Source organism: Erigeron canadensis, chromosome 5, assembly GCF_010389155.1.
Source record: "Erigeron canadensis isolate Cc75 chromosome 5, C_canadensis_v1, whole genome shotgun sequence".
Lineage (NCBI taxonomy): Eukaryota > Viridiplantae > Streptophyta > Magnoliopsida > Asterales > Asteraceae > Erigeron > Erigeron canadensis.
This window is the reverse complement of record NC_057765.1, coordinates 36,054,985-36,072,440: the sequence shown is the minus strand read 5'-3', so window position 1 is coordinate 36,072,440 and position 17,456 is coordinate 36,054,985. Positions and strand designations below refer to the sequence as shown.

At 34.6% G+C, this 17,456-nt stretch overlaps 2 protein-coding genes across 2 annotated transcripts; both read right to left on the bottom strand.

The window, feature by feature from the left end:
* Positions 1 to 623: 623 nt before the first annotated feature.
* LOC122602156 lies at positions 624 to 5,290 on the bottom strand. Its single transcript, XM_043774880.1, has 5 exons — positions 4,977 to 5,290; positions 2,372 to 2,502; positions 1,983 to 2,105; positions 1,748 to 1,875; positions 624 to 1,116 (listed from the first exon to the last, which is right to left on the bottom strand). The coding sequence occupies exons 1-5, from the start codon at positions 5,176 to 5,178 to the stop codon at positions 816 to 818; spliced, it is 885 nt and encodes a 294-aa protein (XP_043630815.1). The 5' UTR covers positions 5,179 to 5,290; the 3' UTR covers positions 624 to 815.
* Positions 5,291 to 6,418: 1,128 nt separating this feature from the next.
* LOC122601701 (replication protein A 70 kDa DNA-binding subunit A-like) lies at positions 6,419 to 11,501 on the bottom strand. Its single transcript, XM_043774442.1, has 3 exons — positions 11,215 to 11,501; positions 7,657 to 10,109; positions 6,419 to 6,882 (listed from the first exon to the last, which is right to left on the bottom strand). The coding sequence occupies exons 1-2, from the start codon at positions 11,499 to 11,501 to the stop codon at positions 7,688 to 7,690; spliced, it is 2,709 nt and encodes a 902-aa protein (XP_043630377.1). The 3' UTR covers positions 6,419 to 6,882; positions 7,657 to 7,687.
* Positions 11,502 to 17,456: the final 5,955 nt, after the last annotated feature.

The window sequence follows — 17,456 nt, the reverse complement described above, 5'->3', positions numbered from 1 at the left end:
CAAGGACTTGAAAAGATATGAAAAAGAAAAAGTTTGACTATCTTTGTAAAAGTAAAATAAAAGAAACATAGAAAAATGACAAGGATCACTTATAACTTTGATGTCACTTTGTACATCAAATTCTTAAGAATATTTGGACATGTGATGTTAAAAAATTTCAAATATTTTATATCAAGTTCAATAAAATATAACATTCAAAATCAATCAAAGCTTTTGAAGCCTTAATCACAAGTTGTATTAAATAAATTTAAAAAAAAAAATGGAAAATGACTTTTAAAACAACTACACTCTTAATCCCTGTAAGCAGCATCTTTTAAACGGCAATATGAAACATCCATTCAAAAAGTATACACTAAACCACCATGAAACATCCATTACAATACCAAAGGCTTGCCCTTCCTAACTGAAAGTAGTCATGAAAAAGTTAAGACCAAATAATATAGTTGACTGTAGATGCTAGCCTATACCTTATTTCAAAACATATACTTATATAACTTTCATAAACCACCATACTTTGAAGTAAAACTGGTCAAGTAAACTTACCACAATGTATCACCAAGTTAGATAGATTGTAGATAATCCAATGTACAAAAGGACTCGCTAAAGAAGCCTCTAAATATGTGTACTTAAATGCCCTTTTATTCATACACATGTAAGTGTGTGCATCAAATAACTTTCTCAAATCATTGGTTCTACATCTGTACATCTGATAGTTGATTCTTCTTGAAGCACAAAAAAGTTTACTCTTATATTATATCTCTTGTAATAATCTACTTCTACAAAAAAAAATTACAAGTGCTGCATATATATTTCTTCTATGTATGAGCACCAAAGATATCCATGAGACCAAGCTTTCCCCAATACTGAACTGCTAACCAGCTCACAAAAGAAAAATATGCTACAAGGAAACAAGCTCGCTTCAAACGGACTAGATAGACATCCCTCATCCAAAACATGCCAGCAATACGAGACTTTAGTAGATACAACATTCTACCGAATACAACGGTCATTACAGAAGTCAAGAAACCGCTAATAACTCCAGCTATGGCTTCCCATGTCACATACCTGCCTTTCCCACCCTTTTGAGAAAGCCAAGTCATTAACATATCTGTTGACCTGCAGCATTGGTAGGGGGAAAAAAAATAGGTGTTAAAAGCTCATACCTTTATTCTATTTCTACATTGCATACATACAGTTAAACCTCTATAAACATTTTTAATACACTAATAAAAAAGAATTACGGTGATTTTTTTGAACTGTTTTCATCTTCCAACCCTCATGTTCTCCAAATCTCTACTTTGAACTGATGTGTTGGTTGCATACATACAGTAAAACTTCTGTAAACATATTTAACTCTAATAAAAAAGAACACGGTAATTAATGCTCCTGCAGGGTGTGTGTGTGCGTGGGGGGGGGGGGGGGGGGGGATTTTGTGTTGAAATAACATATAAACGGCTAAACCTTGACACACCCATAATATGTACATATATGAAGCGAAAATGTAAGTAATGAAAGATATATTGTCAGCATGGACTTGCAAAAGGACGTCAAAATAGGAACTCATGCAATTTATAACAAATGCCCGCCACAAAGGGACGTCAAAACATACTACAAATGGACTTGCATAAAATAATCACATACACACACTGAAGAGCAGCTCAAAATTGCACCTAAGGGTAAAATCTTCAGATAAACATCCAATAACATATAGTGCATAAGAAAATAGTTGGATAGTTAATTTACTCACAGGATAAGATAGCGCTTAAGCATCTCCATCATAGATGGGTGGTCAGCTTGGCAATTAAAAAAATCATCATAATGCAAGTTTAGTTTGGAAATTCCCAATGTATACCAGCAATCATAAGTTTCGTTCACCTAAGATGTAAAAAGCAGAAACGTGAGTGAAAATTCCATTATAGTTAAAGAATTCCAACGTTCCAAAAGTTCAGAAACCATATGAAAGAAGAAGTCACCAGAAATACCTTGAATATATCTTTAGCCATCCATGCAGCATTGAAAGTAGGTCTACAATCAGCCGGGAGGGCCTCATTAGGTGCTTCTGCAAATGCAGTATGCGGGTGACCAGAATGGTCTGTATATTCTACCTGGGCAAGAACAAAGCAATTAAAATCTATAACAGTGCTTCCGTCTCAATAGTAAAACCATCATCAACAGCTGCCTATCTCGAGAAGTAGGGATGGAAAAATGAACAGCTTGTGTACCAGTTCAAAATGAAGTTTGGTTTGGTATGGTTCATTTTTATATGGGTCGAACCGAGCCAGATCTGATTAGGTTGACCCATAAACACTTTGTTGTCCATTTTCTAAGAATATCTACTACTTGATTACTTATAGAAGCTTGAAGTACAGACCTCAAATACAGAAGCCCAATAATAATCATAGCGACATCTGAATTTCTTCTTCTCAGATGGATAAAATACATGCTTTGCTTTATAGTTTAGAAGTCCAAGTTCACAGACTTTTGCTGACCTAAGATCTACACCTGCAATGAACTTAAGAAAGGTTATATATGCTATGCTCATCTAATAAGTTCCATAACGAATAACTAAATAAACAATTCTTCAAATATACATTTATCCAAGGCCTGAAACGCGTCAGATACATATATAGTCACCATCTCATAAAAGACATATATGACATTACTAACCAGTTAGAACCCACATAGACCGAATAAAAACGGACAGTCCACAGTTCCAAAACTAGGTACATGTTTTCAACTTTGTGATCAAATAAGCTTTTCTAAATTCCGCACTTGATACAACTTTATTAAAAGTGTGAAGTAAGGAATACAAGTCAAACTAAAAACTGTTACATTTTGTTATGCATGGTATATGTAAACTTTAAATAACCAAGCTTGATCATTCAAGTGTAGATAACACAAACACAGGCACGCTTTCACCTTACCAATCAGACAAAACCTAGGTGCTGAACGCAAGACCTAGAATCGAAGTTACTGTTCTTAGGGTAGAGTAGCAATGCTTAAATCATACAGCCATACAGGTTCACTTCATTAGTAAATTTACCTAAACTGACAGGTGGAAGCTACGAATATCTCCTCTCTCCAATCTCCAGTTACTATCATTTAAGTTAAAGCTATATTTTCAGCTTACAAAACCATAATGTCCAAAACCAGTTGATTTCGAACTTACTGAAAACTGCAAAACCGCCCCGTCTAAGTGGCTAAACTAATTGGTTTTCCATAACTATATTACACTAATATTAGCTTTACAACCAACAAAGTTATCTTCAAGCACAAAACTGAAACCAAGAAAACTCTATCAAAAGATAAAATAAAATAATAAAGGCAAATCACTCCCAGGCTTTTGGAAGATACGGACTTCAATTGCCAAACTTGACAGAAGGATTTACACAACTACACATACTTTTCAGTTTTCACCTATAACTCAAGCAAGATCTAAGAGTTGTAACTGAACCTATAATCACAGTTACTGTATAGCTTCTGCTAGAACCTTCTGCCTTCGTAAGTGAATTACCTAAATTGACAGGTGGAAGTAACGGGTGTCTCCTAAGTCCAGTTTTAGAGGCCATTGTCAAATAAGGCTTAAGTTACCTTTTCAACTTAATAGTCTTTTCCTGAGCCAAATCGTTCTAACAGATACAATGGTTTGAGTTCAATATAATTCGTTCAAAATAAAAATGAGGCCATTGAAAGCATCGCATCAGGGTTTCTATTTTTCAATCAAAAATTGCAACCATCAGCAAGATACCCTCCTAAAAACCAGTTGGTGTTAACCTATTAAAACCTACGAAAGGAAACCATCATAATCAGGTGATTTAATAGCTTTTCTATAAATATGCGGATCAAAACTTCAGACCTTTTTCAGTTGAAACAAAAGAAAACCATCAAATTTGGGTGTTTATTACACTTCATGACCAACAACTACTTAGATCTATTCTAAAAAATTACAATTTCATAAACTCATAAAAACATATTCTGTACATGCATAGCAGAATAGTTACAAACACTGCTTTCCACAAACTGAAAATGACTATGATTAAGCACCAAAATAGAATCAGGAGAAAATTATTAATTCAAAAAATAAAAGCTAAAGGATAAAATGAATAATACACACACTCCAACTGACAGTACGCTTCCAGCTGCGTCAGCATGATCATATGAGTTGTCACAAGATCTAAGCTAAATATAACCGCATTTAGATTGTGTCATAAACATGGGACATTAAGTTAAACTATATCCATCAATCAAAATAGAAACATCTTCACCAGTCCTATATTATATGGTAGGCTTATTCAACAAATTTTGAAACAAATTACTCACACCGTCTTTCAGAAGATATTATTTAGTAATATTTAAGGGCCAAAACATGTTGAACTGTTGAAGCATATGTGAAGAAAACCAGACTCCCATTTCGAGAACTACAGAGAGAACGACATTTTTGATCAAACAAGATTTCTATCCAAATTCACTACGTCCGTCAAAATTTCCACCATATCACCAGTTAATGTAATAAAAACTACCAAACGATCCCAACTACGTGGCTAAACTCATTGATATCTTATAACAAACATATCACGATCGTTAACCTTCATAACCAGTAACTACTTAGCAACACGGAAAACGACACATTTACGCGCTAAATTCCTCCATATCCATTTTTTTGAGGCAAACAAGTCACACACATTTTTGGTTGCCGAGTCACCTTGATACCGATAACAAACAGTCCACTTAAACCTTTGTTACAAGTTATATACTAATCATATATATATAATATACACACACACACACACACACAAACACACACAAATATAACATGCCCTAACTTTACATTCAATTTTTTGCCTGATAAACACACTATAAATTATTTTTTAATTCTAAAATCATTCATCAGCTCATATAAAACTTCCAAAATATATATATATTTCATAAAAATAAATAGAAAAATTGAATGAAAGGAAAAAAAAAAAAAAACTTACTGCTGGAGACGATTTTACAGTGGCAGGGAACAGAAATAGGATAAGAAATGTCGAAATTGGAAATAAAAACGGTAAAAATAATAACGGTAAATGAAACTAACAGTATAAAAATCAATGGAAATAAAAAGGCAATTGAACAACGGAGGATTAAATATACAACTGAAACATTTTTTATCTTTTCTATTTGCTCCGGTGAATTCATTCTTTTTACTATCCGATCACCAGAATTTACTTCCCGGTGATCGGAATGTATATTATATGTATAAAATATGTATGTATATGTATATGTAATTTTTGTTAAATAAAATGGAACAAGAAACCCCACGTGAATGGGGCACCGCTGTCTATTTGGGGATAGAATTTGTAAAAGTTTTTATTCGAAAAAAATTTTTAAAAATAAAATAGATAGATACATTGTATATGGCACTGCAATTTTGTTTTAATAAAAAAAGATGGATTAGTATTCTTAAATTGAGTTATTTAATAATTATCTGCGTATTATAAATTTTTTTTCGAGCGAGTTAAAATCATTCATTCGTATTGTATGATTTGTATCGAGTTTGAAAACAAAACTAATATCAAATGCACGTTGTTTTTTCTTATCATCACTTCGTTTTGTTAGCTATTTAGTAGTATTATTTTCTAAGGGAATTTTAAGTTCTCTTTAGTTGGATAGGAATAGCTTTGTAATTTTTTTATATAAATATAAGTTGGTTAGTGAATCCGGTTGAACTGTTTGATTTGTTTATTAAAAATCGTTTTTGAACGTTAGCTTGTAACATATATTTTACAAATTCATTAAGTTGTCACCAAGTCTAGCCAAAAGTTGTGGGAACCAGACATGATAATAAGAAAAATATTTTTCAGACAAAATATGTATAAAATAGAATCCACCCTTACACCGAGTACAAAACTAGTACTAGTATATACATGTACATGTCTTTTACAAGTTCATTAAAGTCTTAAGTTCAATCATATGGTGGTTTTCTAGTCTAAATTATGCAAGGTTGTTTCGTAACTTACGTTGTGTTCTCGAGTTCTTTTCTCGAGTTCTTTTTTAAAGGAAGGGGAAAGAAAAGAAGAGGAGTGAATGGAAGAGAAAAGGTAGATTTTCTTTCCTTCCAAATCATCCCAAAAGTGGAAGGAAAAATTTGTAACCAAAATGTATTAAACTATCCTTCCAACTTCTTTCCTTTCTTTTCTCTTCTTCTCTTTAATGAAACTCAAAAACACAAATATTTTAAAAATCCTTCATATTCTTTTCCTTTCTCTTTAATAAAAAACTCGAGAACACAGCATTAGATATCAATATTCAATAGTTCAATAGCTTGTTACACTTCTAGATTCAATCTAATGCATGCTCGTGGCTATTGTTATTGGAAGTGGATTATGCTTAAAAAAGTTCTCAATTATCTCGCATAATAACATTTCATCAAGCCATACATATCAAATTGCATAATAGTAACCCTGTATATCTAGGTATTATCAACAGTTTCCTAAATCTCTGCCTTTTTGCTTGGTTTCAATTTCATAAATTTTGATGGTGACAATGAAGTAAAATGCAGGGTTTAGTTGTTGGTCATCTTCCATCTCTTTAACCAAAAAGTTCCGTAGGCTCATTTACTAATTGTTATAAATCCATTCAGTGCAGGGGATAAAGTTTAACCGTCAACATGTTAGACATGTCTGTTGATCAAAAAATCTGTTTCACTTGCCTTATATACATGCCAACGCAAAATTGGAGCAGCCTTCAGTTACATAACGGAGAAACCAAGAATTAGATAATACGAACACAAGATAAAAACCTACTGAAAATTACTTTGACGGCAACTAAAAGACTGGCTGATTTGCTCCATATAGCATATAAGCATAATATCGCTTTCATAGAAGCACCCGCGTAACAGATCTGCAGACAAACATTAAGAATTTGAGGTAAATTCCCACAATAACCCCATAAACTATCAGCTAAATCAGATGGAAAAAGTTACGATACAATTATATGTGAACTACATGTGTCATATTGGAACTGATATTTTCTACTAAGTACTAACTTTCATCGAGCTAATCGTTTTTATTGCAATTTGGGAGGTAGAACAATACATCTTTTCTTATTTCAATCCCAGGTTAACTACTAAAGGAGCAATCACTACACAGATTCAAACTCTAAGAAACTTTTAAAATGATTGGAATCTCATCTTTTGCCGATGACATACTACTTGCTAGTTTGTAAAATCATCACTACACAGATTCAAACTCTAAGAAACTTTTAAAATGATTGGAATCTCATCTTTTGCCGATGACATACTACTTGCTAGTTTGTAAAATCATCACTCCAGCAGTTTTAACCTAACCAAAAAAATCATTTTTTTCTTCTTTCTCCGTCACTCAGATTATGTCTTTTGACATCAAATAGTTATATGTAGCTCTGATTTGGACAGACTACAACAGAAGGAAAAAATAAAAAAAAACTACTCCCTTTGGGTTTTGAAAGAAAGGCACCTTACATTGGTGAACTGATCCTTCAACTATATTATTATTATATTCAACTAGTATCAAGCCTATTCTCCTTTATTCTAAAACATAACCAAACCCTGTGAGCTCCCCGCACTTGTGGACAGTTAAAAAGAATAAAGGATTGAAAACCAAAATTTATCCTCTTTTATTCCTATGAAAACCATACCTTAAGTGTCGATAACCACCAAGATGTTTGCTTAGACACCAGGGCAGTTATTTGCATAATGGCCAAACTGATGACACCTATAGCACTCGATCGATGCAACACTATTTCCACCTCCTGCAGCCATACCATTGCCAAATCGTCCAGAAGCAACACTTCCATTCACAGCAGGGCAGTTATTTGCATAATGACCTGATTGATTACACTTGAAGCAATTACCAGATGCACCACTATTCCCGCCTCCAGAAGATATACCACTGTCAAATCTTGCTGAAGCAACATTTTCACGTCCATAAGGTGAGGCAACATTACTCGCACCAGGGCAGTCTCGTGCATAATGCCCCGGTTGATGACACTTGAAGCAACCACCGGATGTTCCACTACTTCCTCCTCCTGAAGTAAAACCACTATCAAATCTGCCTGAAGGAACAGCTCCGCTTCCATACGGTGGAACTGCATTGCCCACACCAGGGCAGTCTCGTGCAATATGCCCTGGTTGACGACACTTATAGCACTCACCAGATGCACCACTATTCCCACCATACTGACTCCCATAATGACCCAGGTGACTTGCATTTATAACATTACGCTGGCCAACAGCAGTATCACCTCCAGCATAATTCATTGGAGCAGTATTTTTATGAACCATATTCCCAGATGGGGGATTGAGTCCAAGATATGGAGGTATGGAACCAGGGTCCTCTTTTTTATGCATATTCTGAAGATCCAGAAGTAGTGATTTTGCTTTTGACGAAAAATTAATCTTTTCTGCATAATGAACATTGGATTTTATTGCTCTCTGATCATCACCATATACCTCTTCTTTTACTTTCAATTTAAAAGTAAATTCACTAAGAAGGACGTTACGAACTATTTCAGTAAACATATCATCATCTTGCTTTTCATGTTTAATGAAATACAGCTCTTTAGCAGAAACGCCCATTATCTTCTCACCAGTTTCTTGAAATGCAGTTGTCCATGTGGAACCAGTATGGTCTTGTATCTGCAGCTGAAGGATATATCGATAATCACATTCATCAACAACCTGATCACACTTGTCACATCGCCATTTTCCATCTCCATTATCCACAACTTTTTTGGTACATTGCCTACCATTAACCATATTCGGGCATGCTGTGTAGCAAAAGTAGTCAAGTTTTAGCTGCGAGATGGTGGCTTTAACAGTTATCCAGTCTGGTTTCTCAAATGTCCCTAACTTTTCATCTTTAATCTGAGAGAGTGTCTTACATACATCTAAATGTGTGGTTGACATGGAAATGGAAGGGGTATTCCTCCCGACACTGTCAAACCATGCTCTAAGATTACGCGCCTCACGGATATCAGGTTCAATAGACAGCTGGCTCAAGGATATGGTCCCGATTGACTTCCCGTTAAAATCATGAACTTTAGCAGACTTTACAGCTAGAACGGGGAATTGACCAGAATCACACAGCTGTTGAAGTGTTTGACCTTCTACGTTGCAAAAGTTACCCCATAAAGTCAAGTCAATGCTTCTTCCAGAGCCATCCCTTAAGGTAAGAACCTGTTTTTGAGTTTCAACGTTGTTTTTCGTCATTAACGCTTGTGAAGGTTTGATACTAGATACCACACCAATTATATCCAAGATATTGTTGGTATCCATGTTCTCTATCTCACCAATAGAACAGAAATGGAACTGCTGACGAGGAATTGAAGTATCATCATCAAAGCACGGCTGAACAGTTGATGAATAGTCAAGTGTAATTTCATGATCATTTTTTAAATGATTAAAAGCTTTTTGAGCGGGTTTTATACTTCCTTTTGAAATATAATACACCTTTCCAACTTCAATTTGGTTGTAGAATTGGTCAGCCACAGCATTGAAACAGGTTGCTCGTATTTCTCCACCATCAGAATCAAGTAGATCAAATGAGAAAACTTTACCATCTCCTTTGGCATTTTTGTAATGTCTAAGTTCACCTTTTACAGACACCCGGGCCTTAACGGTCCAATTACCTTGATAAGGGTTCAAAGCAGCAATGGGTATAATTCTTGAAGGAGCCTCATTTTTAGCAATGGGGGCCCTGTTACCATACATTGAAGATTGTTGATTATATGTCTGCTGCATTGGCTGTGTACGGTTGTTTGCAGGAGACTGCTGAAAAAGAGCACGATTTGTAATATATTGTCCTGACCCATAATTATTATTAAAGGAGGTACCATAAGAATGTAAGCCCGTGGTATGTTGACGTTCTGAAGTATAAATTTGTGGGCTGACATTCGAATCCGGCCTTATAACAGAGCCCGCAAGTGAGCCTTCGATAGAAGACCGAGCACCTCTAGCTGTTGTTGCAGACTGATTCAGAGAAGACTGTGATGGTACTACATGGCTAGCCATTGGAGGAGTTGGGACTGGTGTTGGATCACCGATAATGTCACACTTATCAAGTATCTCGAAACTGACAAGTAAAATGATACTGCACAAGTATATATTGGAAAAACTTAGTTGAATGTCTATGCAGTGATAAGAAAAATCTGTATGGACACAACGAATGTAAAGATGATACACATAGAATTTTATTTTAGTTATTACATAAAAAAGTAGAATGTAGACAAAGAACATAACTTTACGTGTCCATGTAAAATAGTTGGCAAAGGTAACAAAGAGATAAGCAACTACACTAAAAAGTAGCAACTAGTTAAGTATATGCTAAAGATGGAGCTCAATAAGATAAAAGCCAAGTGAGCCAGAAAAGCACAGTTAGACGATGCATCGTGGAAAAAACTTACAAGGTAAGTAATATATGACATATATGATATACCCCACCCCCATTTATATGTAAGAATCTGCCACATCACCCTCTTTTCCCCACTCAATAAGAATGTCCCCTCCTTCTTACATCACCTCCCTCCCGCCAACTACCGACATCTGCCATAGATCATCAAAAACAGAAGATCCAAAAATCAATAAACCACCTTTCACTAGATTGGTGAGTATCATTAGTTGTACGAAAATTATTCACTTAATATACAGTAACACCAATAATATAACAAATTGTCACTTTTTCTCGCCCAATAGAGAGTAACACCCTCCACCCCATCCTTCCTTCTATCCATATTACCAAACACCCTTTCTTCCCCTCGCCTGCCACCACCAAAAACTACTAGGAAATCCAAAAACCCGCCGAAAACATCATAAAACACCAAAAACTGCCATAAGCCACCATTTTGCAAAAAACAAACAACACGGCGCTATACTAAGTAACTAACCATCAAATATAAACTTGACATGCAATGTATATAACAATAGCTAACTACACGAATTCGCTTAAAAACCAATATATATTATATCACCATAACAGGTACAAAAGTTACACAAATTTTGTTAACTAAATAAACCTAAAACAATTTTTAACCAAAAAAATATATATATTATAACTTCAATCTTAATCCAAAAACTGGAACATAATCATAAAATTAATAAACTGACTAAAACTAAATTATATATGAAGAGATGTATATATATATATACAATTATATATATGTATATGTAGATGTATGGATATATAAAGGAAGACGTACATGCGATCGCGAATCAAATTACGAACAAAATTATCGAGTCGAAGAACGGAGCCAATTTGCAAGAGATTAGAAGTAACCAATTCATTATGATTAGTAGCAAGCATCCCTTGCTGACTAGATACACCGTCAGATAACAAAAGTTTGTATCTTTCTTTCTGTTGGGCGGCCGATGATTGCGTCACCACCATTCGAATATCGGTGACCTGAAGCACCGGTTTCAGGTCAAAATTTTGCCAATCTTCGCCTGATATTTGCGGTATTGCGCCGGCTGTTAGCCTTACTGCCATTTTGATTTTTGAGTTTGGGGATTTTTTAAAACCCTAGAAAGTGATATAGTGAGGAAGAGAGGGAGGGAAAGTGTGGAAAAATTAAAATTGAAATGAAAATGTATTTTTGAGGTTGCGCCAAGTGTGGTTTTATACTTGTCTAGTCATCCGTATCAATTTTAAGTTTGTGACGTATCTTTTATTTTCTCCGAATATCTCATCATTCATTCATGAGTTGTTTGAAACTTAAATTTCTAAGAAAAAGTATGGAGGAAGTTTTGTTTAGTTTACATTGGAAGCTTTTACTTTTACCTATCTAGACTATTTTTATCTGAGATTTTTATTGTGTTGGTATGACTAAAATGTGTTATGTAAGGATATTTTCGTTGTTAAATACACAAAAGTTTGCCTAAAATCTCATAAGTTTTAAGATTTTCATCTTAAAAGTATTTTCTATTGAGGAGAGAGTTGGAGGTCAGAAATATCTTGTTAAAATTGTCTAGAATACGTCTAAATTAAAAACTCACTTTGCAAAAAAAAAATACATAAAAGTTTAATGACATTTCAAATGCATAAGAGTTCAAGAAAAAAAAATAAATTAAAGTAAATTATTAAATAAATGTAGATAAAAAAATCTTATTAATTTAAAATTTTAAAAAATAATGTGGTAAATTTGTATACAAGAAATATATATAAAAAAGTTCAAAATAAATATGTTTAATGGATAATACTTTCTAATAAAAAAATTCAAAACATAACTACTTTTTTATACATGTATTAAACTACTTTCTAATATGTTTAATGGATAATACTAAATATTGATAAACACGACCAATAATATAAGACTTTTTTTGCATTTTCCAATACATTTTCTAATAAATCCAATTACAATTATTGCAATACATATAAAAAGTTATTGTTTTACCCGATCACAGATCGGTATTAAACTAGTTAAATATTATAGAAGGAGACAAGGAGTGCACGAGTGAGCCTTCGACAGAATATCGAGCATCTCTTGTTGTTGCAAACTGATTCATAGAAGACTCTGGTGATACAATATGTCTTTACATTGAAAAAGTCTTGTTGCCAAAGAAATTTGATGGGGTCTCGCCTTGGATCACCGATAATGCCACAGTTGTCAGCTATCAGACTGAAACTCACAATTATGATAATACTGCACAAGTACATTGGAAAAACTTAGTTGAATGTCTACCAAATGATTGTCTATGATAATGAAAAATAGCTATATAGCCTATTGGTAAACTTTGACCTTTCGGTAAAAAAAGCTATATATATAGCCTATTGGTAAACTTTGACCTTTTGATATATTATGAGGGCTCGAGTCTCACTTATTACAGTTGTATGCGTAGATTATTAAGGGGTTTTTAAAAGTCATAAGCTACATCCATATATTAGTGTAATTTAGGACTTAGGAGTGAAGTAATATGGTTTATCGTTCTAACAACAATGCAGACAAGGAAGAATGTAACTTTGGGTGTCCACGCATAATAATTTGCAAAGGTAACGAAAAAATAGCAACAACACTAAATAGTATCAACTAGTTAAGTAGCCAAGTGAGCCGGAAAGCACTGTTTGAAGATGATACTTTGTGCCTTTTGTGAAAAGATTGAGTAATATATACGAGTAAAATATACTCTACAGTCTACCCACATTTACAAGTCAGGAGCTCCCATAAGAATGTTCTTGCCAGTGTACTGAGTGGGTACTATAAAATGATATTATCCACTTAAGCTAAAGTAACACGTACCCTCTATCCCATTTATCTCTGTTACCAAACACCCTCTCTTCCCCTCGCCTGTCACTAGCAAAAAAAAATAAAAATTGACCGGCGATAACATCATACACAGTCAAAAACTGCCATAAGCGACCATTTTGCATAAACAAAGAGATAGTCGATCTTTTAAATTTCATTTATCGGTTTCTATATAAGCAACACAACACCAATACTAACCATCAAATATAAATTTTACCTAACTATTCCAATTAAGCATGTAATCGAAACTAAGTTAGACCGAGTCAATAACTCAACTTCCAAAAAGTCTCATCGTTTCTAATCAGTTAGATAACAAAACAATTCTTTTATTAGACCAGTCATACTCGCAAAAAAATAAATTACGTATATGCATAGATAAAGGAGGACGTACACGCGGTCACGAATCTGAGTACAAACAAACTCATCGAGTTGAAGAATGGAACCAATTTGCAAGCGCTGAGATGTAACCAAATCATTTGTTGAACACATACACCGTCGGATGACATAACTCTGTATCTTTCTTTGTTCTGGGAATCCGGTGATTGCATTTGAATCATTCGAATATCGGTAACCTGAAGCACCGGTTTCGCGTCGATCTTTTGCCAATCATCGCTTGATAGTTGCGTTATTGCACCGGATGTTAGCGTTACTGCCATTTTGATTTTGATTTTTGAATTTGGGGGTTTTCATATAAAGTGATGAGTAGGGAGGGAAAGTGTATCGAAAATAAAATTTGAAATGAAAATATATATTTTGAGATTGGGCCAAGTGTGGTTTAATAATTAATACTCGTATTTCTACAGTCATCGTATCAATTTAAGTTGTGGCATATCTTTTATTTTCTCCGAATATATTATGTTGAAAATGATAAACAATTTGTTATTTAAATCCTCCTAATTAATATTTGGTAAGATCGAAAAATGAGATTAACAAAAAAAATGAGTAAATTATATTTGTCTTTGTTTTAAGAATTTTAGAAAAAGTAATAAACTACGAGTATTTATTAACAACTTTTCAATATTCTATATTATGTTTTTTCAATTTAATATTCGGTTTTTTTAGTAGCATTTTGTTTCGGTATATATAACTAAGAAAAAATATATTTTTTTTATCGTGTGACACTCATCTTTATTTATCATTTATGATTTTGGCTTATGTGTGTTTTTATGGTTTTTTTTTCAATTTCTTAGCATGACTTTTCAATTTAAAGAACCAAAAATATATGGCATATCCTTTCCCATCGGCTAAATTAAAGGAAGCGACTAAGTCAAACCTCTAAATTTGGAATATGTAAACCTTCTATATTTTTATTTTTTAATAAGTGATTTTTCTACTACACATATTACTTCCTATACTACAACAATTTTTTTATGACACTTTTGTCCTTAATAATTTTGTGTGTAGATGAGTTAAATTATCACGAAAGTATAAAGATTTCGTTATACTCATATTATCAAGCTAGCTCTTCATACATGATTAATTTTAATTAAAAAAATATTAATAATATAGTAAACAGTTGGGTTGGATCAAATGGAAATCCCTTTTGTCTTTGAAGAGAGTCAAAGGTTCAAATTTTGCAAGAAGCTTAAAATGGACAAAAGTGATGCTGGAAGACATGCAATGCAACATTGTGATTATAAAAAAAGAAATCACAGCCAAAAAGTTTTTGGTCTCAATCTAGTTGGATCACTTAAGAAGAGAACTAAAGCTGATTGTCCAATTCCATAAACGAAACAATCGTCTGTAAAACAAACAAAAAACTCATCTCTTGTTTCTATTCGAGGACCGGTTGCTACTCCAACAAGTAGCCCCAAGGTATTTATTGCAACTGAAGCTGGAACATCATCAGTTTCAAGCTCTGCTCTAGAAACTTTGCCAAATTTTCTTAACGGTAACCAGCAAGTGCTTAAATAAGGGAATATCCTTAGCCGGAAAGAAGAGTCGACATCTCCCAGAGTCAAGTTCAGACTCGGAAAGTGAGCATCTATCATCATCATCTTCTTCAAACTTAAGGTTTCAGCCATGGATGGTGAAACCCAATCACATCAAGCTGTCAATCGGCTCCATATGGGGAAGAAAGTCAGCTCAAACTTGGACATCTCAAGACATGTTCGGGAGGTCAAATACTTAACCGAAATAGCTATGTCTTCATCTTGAAGTACACCTTCTGACACACCTTCCTGTCCTCGATATGTCACCAAAGTAGTCCACTTATGCTGAGCTGTAGTTCGCTACTGTAGGATTCTTGCCAGCAGATTTCTTTATTGAAGGAGGATGTGGGTCAGTACATAGAGGCGTACTTCTGAATGGCGAGGCGTACTTCTGAATGGCCAGACAGTAACTATTAAACAACAGAAACTAGAAAGTTCTAAAGGAGATGAAGAACTCTGCTCAAAAGTTGAAGTTGTTGAGCTGAGCCGAGCATTGTTATGTTGATTGAATTTTGTAGAGGGAATGAAGGAGGCTGCTTGATTAACGGATCGCTGGATTCACATCTTTATGTAATTTCTGAACCATAAACTTCAATCGTACGTGCTCCATTTACGAGTCCACTGAACCAAGACCAGGGTATTCCAATCATCTAATCCCGAGTAACATGCACAAAGTGGCTGATCACCAAGAAGGTTGGTGCATATTCCTTGGGAGTTGTACTGGTAGAGCTTGTTACGTACAGAACCAAAGGCGGTGGATCCTAACCGACCTAAAGGCCAACAATGCGTCGTGGATTGGGTGAGTTCTAGTCAGGCACCAAGGTTATGAACTGTTAACAAACATATTCAAGATGGCAAATTCAGCCATTTACTTGTGTATGGTCACATTGGTCAATATGAGTTATGCTATATTCTTAGTTAGAAGAGGAACATGTTGTGACTTGTAACAAGCTTCTTGTTTATCTTATATTTATCACTCTATTTCGCCAAAACCTAACCCAAGTTTTAACAATGCAGAACAGGATCCGAGATGATGCGTAGAAGAAGATTAACATACCGGATTGGCTATACAGCCTATTGATACATTTACAAAGATAGCCCTCGAGCTTCTCCCAGTATTTTAAATACCAACAATATAACTTCTGAAACCTTTGTTCCTTTGCATTTCGACAGCTGATCAAACCTTGTAATGGCTTAAATGACAAGACTTGATCAACCTTCGTGACAGGCTTAATATACGAAGTTGTTGAGGTGTAGGAGAGCAGGGTTAGGAATTATCAGGACAAGGCGATACTTTGGCGAGCAAGAGCTATAGAGGTTCTTCGAGTTTAATACAACGATCTTCGCAGCTCCTTATATTAAACTGGGGGGCTTGTTGGTGTTACCCACCCAGCCTCACTACGGAGCCTACACGCAGCCTCATTACGGAGCCTACACGCAGACTACCTCAATCCGATAATTATGGGAAGGATATACATTCTCTCAATGTGAAGATCTGCATTTATCTCCAGTATAGTTAGTTACACGGATAACTACTAATCTCCTCAAAAGAAGGTAAGAAATCTATTCCAATAGGGTACGCTTAAAGGGTACGTTCTACTTTCGGTAAACAAGGAAAGGATTTGTATCTATCAAGAATCTTATATATTAGGAAAGAAGATCAGAACGAATCCCCTATTCCCGGAAGAGATATACACGGCCCATAGAAACCCTACTTGGAGGACAAGATACATCCACCCTATAAATAGGGGTGCGATATACAATAGTGATCATTCTCTCTACACTCACAATACACATAAATACTTTCTTGGCGTACAAAAAGTTCTCACACCTTACCAGCAGGGAATCGCCAACGAACAACCACAAACACCCCCATTCCTCCTTTCTAGGCTAACGGATTGGCTGTACAAACACGCACTAATGAGTTTAAGATGCTTAGAAGAAGATTAACATACCAGATTAACATTCCAGTCTTTACTAAAGACTGGAACACAATAAAGCTTGTACTAATTATAAGGTAGCAACAGCAACAATAAATACAGTACCCAAATCCCGCTATAAGGTAGGATACCATTTATTAATAGAAAAAATAACATACCTAATAACTAACAAGAAACCAAGTTGAACCTTGTTTAGTGGTGTCTGATCCATCATTAGCTTTATTAGTACCATTTATAATAAAAGCCCAATTGTAACTGTTGTAATCCTCATCACGCTCCCAATAAAGGCGGCTCTTTCTGATGATCCTGCTAAGCTGTCTAGGAGTCAATC

Bases quoted from the DNA above. Each gene is read 5' to 3' on its own strand.
- LOC122602156 (XM_043774880.1), bottom strand. From the start codon at position 5,178: ATGAATTCACCGGAGCAAATAGAAAAGATAAAAAATGTTTCAGTTGTA. The intron at 2,503-4,976 runs GTAAGTTTTTTT...AGTTCATTGCAG, and splicing joins CTGTAAAATCGTCTCCAGCA to GTGTAGATCTTAGGTCAGCA. The intron at 1,117-1,747 runs GTGAGTAAATTA...CCAATGCTGCAG, and splicing joins CTTAAGCGCTATCTTATCCT to GTCAACAGATATGTTAATGA.
- LOC122601701 (XM_043774442.1), bottom strand. From the start codon at position 11,501: ATGGCAGTAAGGCTAACAGCCGGCGCAATACCGCAAATATCAGGCGAA. The intron at 10,110-11,214 runs GTACGTCTTCCT...ATACTTGTGCAG, and splicing joins AATTTGATTCGCGATCGCAT to TATCATTTTACTTGTCAGTT.